This window comes from Zonotrichia albicollis, chromosome 11, assembly GCF_047830755.1.
Source record: "Zonotrichia albicollis isolate bZonAlb1 chromosome 11, bZonAlb1.hap1, whole genome shotgun sequence".
Lineage (NCBI taxonomy): Eukaryota > Metazoa > Chordata > Aves > Passeriformes > Passerellidae > Zonotrichia > Zonotrichia albicollis.
Genome location: NC_133829.1, coordinates 8576798 through 8585292, shown reverse-complemented (window position 1 = coordinate 8585292; position 8495 = coordinate 8576798). Strand labels below are relative to the sequence as shown.

Here is an 8495-nt window from a genome sequence, read left to right as displayed (position 1 = left end):
GTGGCCGGCAGTGCCCGTCAACGCCGGCCGCTCCGGGGACCCGGCCCGGGCCGCGCCCAGCCCGGCCCGATCCGCCTGTCCAGCTCCTCCTCCCAGCCCGATCCTCCTCGCTGCCTTCCAGCTCCTCCTCCCGGTTCGATCAGCCCTGCTGCCCTTCCAGCTCCTCCTCCTGACCCGACCCATCCCATCCCGCTGCCCTTCCAGCTCCTCCTCCCACGGCCCGATCCATCCCGCCCCGCTCCCGTTCCAGCTCCGCCTCCGGCCCGGCCGCGCTGCCCCCGCCCATGAGGGAGCCGGGGCCGCCTTCCCGGCAGCGGCAGAAGATGGCGGCGGCCGCGGGCTGGGCGCTGCTGGCCCTGGCGCTGTGTCTGAGCGCGGCGGCCGCGAGCGGCGGCTCCGAGGGGAAGCGGCCGCCCAAGAAGAAGGACATTCGGGACTACAATGACGCGGACATGGCCCGGCTGCTGGAGCAGTGGGAGGTGCGGGAGGCGCCGGGTCGGCGGTGTCCGCCCGCAGCACGCGGAGGGAGCGCCGCGGAGCCGGGGGGCGGCGGGGCCGGGCCGGGGCAGCTCCGCGGGGCAGCGGCCGCTCTGCCCGGTCCTAGGCAGGGGGGAGTCCCCGGGCCTGGTCGGGACCGGGCGGGAGGGAGCCCCGAGCCTGGTGGAGGGTGGCCGGTGCCGTGTTCCTCCCTCCGAGGCTCCGGGTCCGTGTGGGGGGGTTTCAGAGTCGGGCGAGCGGCCCTCAGCCTGCCCTGCCCGGCTGGCCCTGTCCCGCCTTCCCAGAGCCCCAGCACCCAGCCCGGGGCTCGGTGCCTGCCAGCAGCCTCGCCTGCCTGAAAAGTCTGGTTCTTTCCAAGTATTGAGCGATACACATTGTGTGACTGAGGGGTGGATACCAGAAAGCGTATTAATTTCACGTTTACAGGGTAGATACGTTGTTTTGGTTTGGTGTTTCTTTCCTATCTTTCCTCATAGTAACAACTTCTAATTCCAGCTCTATCTCGTCGTTTGCATTCTTATCAGCCCGCTGGCTTAACTTTCCTTGTCGGTTTCCCATCACTCTTTTCTCCATGTGGTTGTCATGACACTGTTGGGTTCTTTTCACTATGTTTTATTCCATCATCTTCTGATAAATGCCAGAGCACTCCTCACTGTCATTTATTCTTTCCCGTGAGGTTTTTCTCTGGAATATTTTGCAAAAAGCCCTGGAAGAAATAATAGAGAGAAAACTTGTGTTTTATGTAACACCAGTTGCAGCTGTAAGTCAAGGTGAAGTGTGTCTTGTATGTGAATTATAGATAAAGTAAGAGGAAGTATGGATGCCTGCTTTGATCCTGGTTGGCAGGTTATGGACTTGCTTATTCCATGGATTGTTACTCCATATATCCCTTTAGGAAAGGCAGTGCTTAGAAAATTGAGTTAAAATTTGAAATAAAATTAATAAAAGGCTCAAAGTTCACTTTTCTGTTAGTAGTATCAGCCAAGGACCCAGCAGGCCCAGCTTCCAAAAAGTCAGTGCTTCATATTGCCCAACTTGAACCAAATTTGGCCTTGTAGAAAAAAAAAACCTTAAAAGGTGAGCATCTCTTATTAATGAGATGGCTGAAAGGAAGACTCAAGTTAATGCTGTTGAACTGTTGACTGTGTATTCTGCTCCAGCCCTAGTGGGCAGGTCAGGAGGCTCTGGAGGGTTTTTCCTTTTCAGCTGGGGCAGGTCCCTGATCCAGGTCAGGCTGTGCTGCACAAATGCAGATGTGGCAGAGCAGCTGGGGAGTCCCTGCTGGGGCTGGGGTGTCCCTGGGGAGAGGCACACGGAGCAGAGCAAGGACTGAGCTCAACACTTGGGGGTTGTTTGGTCTCCTGGGATGGTCAGGACACACAGGGAACATGAAAGGTTCAAGGGGTGGTGGAGCAGGAGAAAGGGCACGAGTGCACTGATGGAGTGGGATGAGAAACAAAGGGGCCACTGTGAATTCGGGTAAGAGCAGGAACTGCGCTTGGGAATGGGAGACACAGGGATGATCTGTACAGAATCAAATGTCATTGCTTTCAACTGAATGAAGTTACTCCAAATTCGTCTAAAACCATTGGAGGATGGTGGTTGTGACCTGCTTGGGTTCAGCCACAAGGCTGTGTGTGTGGCTCCAGCAGCTTTCCCAGCAGGAGCAGCCACCTCTGCACAGGGTCTGGTGCTGCCCCTTGCACCCTGTGCATGACTGCCTGCTGATCCAGGAGAGGGCTCTGTGGAAAACAGGGATAGGCAGCAGGGCAAAGAGGCAGAGGAGCTTCAGCAGCTCAGTTGCACAGCTAGAGCTTGGATGAAGCCACCGAGGGATTTTCCTCGTGCAAAGGAAGCCTGAAGCCTGGAGTCCTGAGGAGCTGGACACAGAACTGAGAATCTGGGCTGGAGGACTCTTGGTTATTGAAATGTCAAGTGCTTTAAATAGTTCATGACTCTTACAAGCTCAGGGTTTCCCAGGCTTAACTCTGATCATTGAACAGGCAAAGCAATTAAGTGAGATATGTTACTAATGCTTTTAAAAATCAAAATGCAGGACATGTATGAGAAATTTCTGAAAATGGGGGCTGAGGAGAGGAGCAAGTGAAGGAATATGCCATTTTTCTTGTGTCTATGTAATGCTTTTCCTCTGGAACCTCGTGTTACTGTTTAAGTGAGTGAGTCTGTGTCCTGGGGTGACTTTATGATGCTGAGTTGGATCCCCATTCATCTATTTAGCCCAGAAATAAGTTTTGCACCCTTAAAGCAAGGTCTGAGAGTGAAGGGGGAGGAGAAGGAGAAGCAGTGGGATGTCTGAGGCAGCTGAATTCAAAAACACAGAGATAGGAGCTTCAGCCTTCCTGCTCACAGACAGGAGAGAGCTCTCCTTTGCTCTCAGTTAGTTTTTAGCTAGCTGGGGCAGAGAAGTTCCCCAGACTGGTTTTTCTTTTTCTTCAAACTGATTGGTCCTGCTCTGGACTGAAAACACTGGAGCTCAGGCCTGTGACCACCAGGGCCTGGGACACTGCATTCCAGTGCAGGAGGGACTGAGAGGAGACTGAGTGAGCTGATCTGTTGTTTACTATTATTAATTTTTATGCTTGTGAGTACTTTGCTTCTTAAATAAAGGTTTTTTTCCCACTTTTCTCCAAGGAAATCTTTTCCTGAACCAGTAGAGAGAGGCCACTTGAATCTGCTTTCTAGAGGGACCCCTTAGGAAGTTTCCTCCCAAGTTTGCCCTAAACCAGGACAGTCTGCTGCACTTTTCAAAGCAAAAGCTTACACTTTTCCTTCACTTTTTTCCTTTTAGATAGCTTTAAGCCCAGCTGCGTGACATTTTGTACAGGAAATAATAAATGCCATCTAGGGGAGCTCTTGGCATCTTCTGATAATATTTCCATTCAAAGTGAAAGAATATAACTTAAGGAGCATTTAGTTGAGTAGTTAGGAAAAAAATGGGTAATACATGTTAGTAGCTCATGCTGTCACTAAGTCCAAAGTCAGTTTCTGTATTTCACACAGAGTATTTGGAAATGTTTCTGTCTTTTTCTTTCAGAACTGTGGAATAGAGCAAAGCTGTCTTTGCTCTAGTCAAACCAGACTTAAGCTTCTTTTAATTGTGGAGAATGTTTTTCAATCAATCACATGAGATTTTGTATTTTCACTGTACTTTACCAATCTGACCATTCTCTGGCCTCCTGTAAAATAATGCCACCACTTAGTGGTGGCAGGGACTTTCTTGGGCTCTCCTTTCCTCCCAGTTCAGTCATTTCAGAAATTTCAAGGCATGTGAACTACTTGAAGCATGTTCCAGTCTTGCAAAATTGAAACCAAGACATAATTAGTAAGGAAAGAAAGGATAAAATTTAAGCCTCCTACAGCTTCTGTTCTGTAGCGCATAAACTTTAAAGTTTGCTGTTACAGAAATCAGGTTCTGGCTTCATGTAAGTTGTCACCATATTCAGCTCAGAGTTGTGAGCTGTTTTAAGGGGCAGCAGTTTGATTGTGCCTTTCCAAATATTTAAATGGCTGTCAGCCTCAGCAGAGGTATCAAGAGGTTGACTTTTTTCCTTTTTGTGGGAGTGATTTACTCTGGGTGATTATGTTGTCAGGCTGGGAGCTGCATCTGTGCATTAGAAAAGTCATGAAACCTTTAATCAAAGTCTTTCTGTGGCATAAGCACGCAGAAGATCTAAATTCTTGTGGGTTTAATTGTTTAAAGACACAAAGTAAGGGAACTTAAATTCTCAAGCAATCACATGATTCCCAGAAGTGAGTTTTGACCTCTGAAAGCAGCATCAGATGAATGTTTTTTCATGTATGTGTGTATGAGGCTTTTTATTGCAACTTTCCCATTTCATCTTGCATGCATAATAAATACCTGTGAAACTGAAGAAAAAATGCCATTTTATGAGTTTCATAGATGGAATTGTATTGAAATAGCCTTAAGGCTGAAATATTTGTCAGTATGAAAATGTGAATCATTTTCAGGGGAGGGTTATAAATGGAAAGAACACTCTTGGTGAAGTATCTTGAAACAACAGTCACTATTTCTTTTGGTTTCACAATCTCCATCATTCAGCTAAAAAATATTTTATCAAAGCACAGTTATTCTCTAAACAAAGAGAAATAAAAAAAATAGACCCAAAATATAGTTGAGTTTAAAGCTTTCTTGTCATTTTCAAAACAGAAAGATGATGACATTGAAGAGGGAGATCTCCCTGAACACAAGAGGCCTCCAGCACCAATAGATTTCTCAAAAATAGATCCAGGCAAGCCTGAAAGCATCCTGAAGCTGACAAAGAAGGGGAAGACTTTGATGATGTTTGTCACAGTGTCAGGAGATCCAACAGAAAAGGAGACAGAAGAAATCACCAGCCTGTGGCAGGGCAGCCTCTTCAACGCAAACTACGACGTGCAAAGGTGAGCTGTGCACAAGGATAAAGTTCTTGCCTTTGCAGAACCCTGTCTTTCTTCCTGAAAACCTTTTCAGCTGTTCATCCTTTGCTGTTCTCCATCTCCATAATTCATTACTGTTTCTGTTTCTTTGTCAGTTGTTACAAAATTTGTGGTGTCGTGCAGAAACCTCTTCAATGCTTGTGCACTGTGTGTGTGTGTGTGTAGCCCCAATTCTTTTTATGTCACTATGGTTCAGCTGTTTATCAGTTCTAGCTGCAGTAGTTTGCCTCTATGTGCTTGATGGAAAATATCACACTATGAAGACTTGTCACCACAAAAGGCTTTTTGTTCCCCTGTTAAAAAATGAGACTCTTTTTCTCTCTCAGAGAGCATAATTTTGAAACAGAAGAATGTTGTGCTCTTTATTGAGGCTGAGAAGGGTTGCAATAAGTGTATAAAGCAAATTTAATCATTAGTAGATTTTACATAGTGCCAAACTAGTTCTAAATTTGTTCCCTTATTCTTACTTTCTTGGTTACTTATTGATAGACTTCATGCACTGTATTCTTAAATGTCATAGAAGATTGTTCTCTTGTCCCCATCCCCAGGCAACAACTAGACCAGCTTTTTGCTCTTAAACATGTGCCTCAGTTATGGAGGCTCTCTGAGCAAATGCTGAAGTGTTTGAAAAGCACAGAGTTAACAGAAAAAATTTGGATTTTTCCTGTAGGTTTATTGTTGGCTCCAATCGAGCCATCTTCATGCTGCGGGATGGCGGCTATGCCTGGGAGATCAAAGACTTCCTGATCAGTCAGGAAAGGTGTGCAGATGTTACTCTGGAAGGTCAGGTTTATCCTGGCAAAGGAGCAGACGGAAGTGAGAAAGTGAAAAACAAAACAAAACCTGAAAAAGCAAAGAAGAAAAAAGACACAGAGAAGAAATCCAACGGCGTCAAAGAGGACAACCGAGCCACCAACCAGAGAGAGGAGCTATGACAGCCACGGTGCCCAGACTGAATCCTGCTCTGCTGCTCCTCGAAGGGAATCTGCTGATGAGTCCTGGCTTTTGGAGAGGAAGGAAGCAGAGACTACTGAAGTTTAAATTTATGTTGAAATTCACCAGTTTACTTATTGCTGTCGGCCATTTGTTTAGTTACAGGAAAGGTAATGCTTCATGGCAGCAATTGACTGCTTTAGTTTGTAATTTTTTTATGCTTTTGTTGTTGTTTAAAACTAGCATACAAATCTGTGTGTCTAACATCACAAACTTAATTTAAGTGGCAAAGAAGAATTATGGTCTCAGAATACACTGATGTTCATCTGTAGTAGCTGTGCCTATCTTGGGTGTGCAAATCATGGATTCACTGCTGTTGAGAGCCAAGTGCAGTGTGAAAAGATTCTTTTGGATGATGGTTTGATGGACATAGTTGGCACAAAACTGTCCAAAGTAGCAAAGAATAGTGGCCAAAGATGCCTGAAATTACAGGGTTTAGGACATGTTTGGTTAGAATGCCTGTTTGTTTAAAATAAACTCAACCCATGTGTCCCAGGAAATCTGTGCTTAGCAGTGTGATGGATGCTAGGTAGGAACTCCGCTCATGCACTCCAGATCTGTGCAGGAGGGACACTGTGCCTGCAGAGGTGAATGGAACTGTAGCACCTGCACGAGCAGTGCCAGGGTGGAAAGTGAAGATGAATCCAGGGCACTCAGGCTGCTCCTGCTGATGAAGGACTGTGCCTGTGCAAGCCCCTGTTCCTTGTGCCCTGTTACTCAGGCAGTGAGCTGGAAGAAAAACATTCTAGCTCTGAAGTTAATTTGGTTTACTGATTTAATGGTTTGTTTATGTATTTGAAAAAGCTCTAGCACAGAGTTAAACTTTGAGTCAGACATATCACTTACTGATGCTGATCTGGTTAGATTTTGGTTGGGTTTTTTTCTTGGTACAGATTCCTGACTGACTTGATTGATTGTAAATGACCATTTGATTCAAATACTCTGAAGATGAGCCAATACTTTGTATAATTGGGGAGGTTTTATTATTACTCAGATTGTATTCAGTCAAATGCTTTGCTTAGAATTGTTTCCCTTCTGCCTTACTACCAGTTAGGGACAAAAGGCACCGAGTCGTGTGGTCCACGTCATTTTGCAGAGGATGAGCACAGTACCAGCTGTCCTCATTCAATACTGGTATGGTGTTACTTTTTCTTTAAGGTGCTAAAATCCAAGTGACTTGGATAAAAAGTCCTAATTGAACCATAATGGTTGATCTTGTGGAATACTTCAGTATCAAAAGTAAGAAACTGTAACTGAGTCCTTGTTCTAAAATAAAAGATGTCACTAAACTTACTGTTTTGAGGAGTAGTAAAACCTTTTAAATAGATCTGCATTTGGTTCTGTATTCAAGAGGCAGACTAACTCATCTTTGGTTTCTGTATGTAAGGACTAAATGATGTTGATGAAGGTTCCAGTTGATTCATTTTATTTAATTTTAATTATATTTGTATGAATTTAGATTAAAGAAATCTTTGCAGCTACACTTCATTAAACAGGCCTGTACCTGTTTGAGTGGAAAATTAAATTTTTTTCTTCAGGATTAACTATTACTTTTTTTTTTTCAACAAGCAGAGTTGAGAAGAGTCTCAGTGATACTTGGATAGTCGAGCTGTGCAGTCCAATTTTTGTGCATAACTAATTTATCATCTGGATTAGCACCACCTTTTGTAAACAATACTGCTTCTCATCTCAAGGGAAGAACAGAGGTCAGATGAAACTATAAAAATGAAATATGAATGACTTTTTGCTTTTCAAAGTTATGGTATAGAGGTGACTGTTCAGATTTTGATCAGAAAGACATGGAAGTGCAGTTTTGTATTCCTCCTAATGTTGTTTCCTTTTTGATCAGGTTGGGTTTCAGACTGTTGGAGAAACAATTACTACACTGTAGCTATAGCCCAGCTTTTGAGTACAGGTACTTCAGTCATTCATAAATCTCCATTTACAGTAGATTGGGTCTTTCCCCTTTGTAGCTAAAAGGAGCTTTGTTGAAATTGAACCAGCCAATTGACTTTTTTTTTTTTTGATTGGTTGGTTGTTTCTGGATCAGTCATGCCAAATGCAGACGAGTCTTGTGCCACATAGCTTAATCAAATTTCAAAGTGTTTGGGTGGTTTTTTCATTTGTTTTTTTTTAGGTTTTCATCTGTGTGCTGACTTGACAGTTGCTTTTTGATATAAACCACAAAATGCTGCCTTCACAAAATAAATTTATTTTACTCTTCCATTTTTCTTCTCTCTTTTTCATGCTTTACACTAAACAAATACTGAAATATACCAGTAAGTGTAACATGGCAGTCTGGCTGCTTTACCTCAGCCAGTCTTTCTCTGCTATCACACGTCATTACTCAAGAATAACCTGAATTGCCTTTTAAAACTGATCAAGTCTTTGAGAGACTTGCACTTGTCCTGGGACAGCATTACATAATTAAATATTTGGTGATGAGTTAAGAAGCCCAAACCCTATCACACACATGAATACATATATATATATATATATATATATATCTAAATAAATATCCTCAAATGTTACATAAGTCCAGGAAT

At 44.1% G+C, this 8495-nt stretch overlaps 1 protein-coding gene across 1 annotated transcript; it reads left to right on the top strand.

Annotated features, from left to right (window-relative positions):
• Positions 1-201: 201 nt before the first annotated feature.
• Positions 202-6035, top strand: MESD (mesoderm development LRP chaperone). The gene is made up of 3 exons (XM_074549265.1): positions 202-479; positions 4688-4920; positions 5627-6035. The coding sequence occupies exons 1-3, from the start codon at positions 285-287 to the stop codon at positions 5889-5891; spliced, it is 693 nt and encodes a 230-aa protein (XP_074405366.1). The 5' UTR covers positions 202-284; the 3' UTR covers positions 5892-6035.
• Positions 6036-8495: the final 2460 nt, after the last annotated feature.

Coding starts and splice junctions, on each gene's coding strand:
- MESD (XM_074549265.1), top strand. CDS start 285: ATGAGGGAGCCGGGGCCGCCTTCCCGGCAGCGGCAGAAGATGGCGGCG. Junction 480..4,687: donor GGCTGCTGGAGCAGTGGGAG/GTGCGGGAGGCG, acceptor TTTTCAAAACAG/AAAGATGATGACATTGAAGA. Junction 4,921..5,626: donor GCAAACTACGACGTGCAAAG/GTGAGCTGTGCA, acceptor TTTTTCCTGTAG/GTTTATTGTTGGCTCCAATC.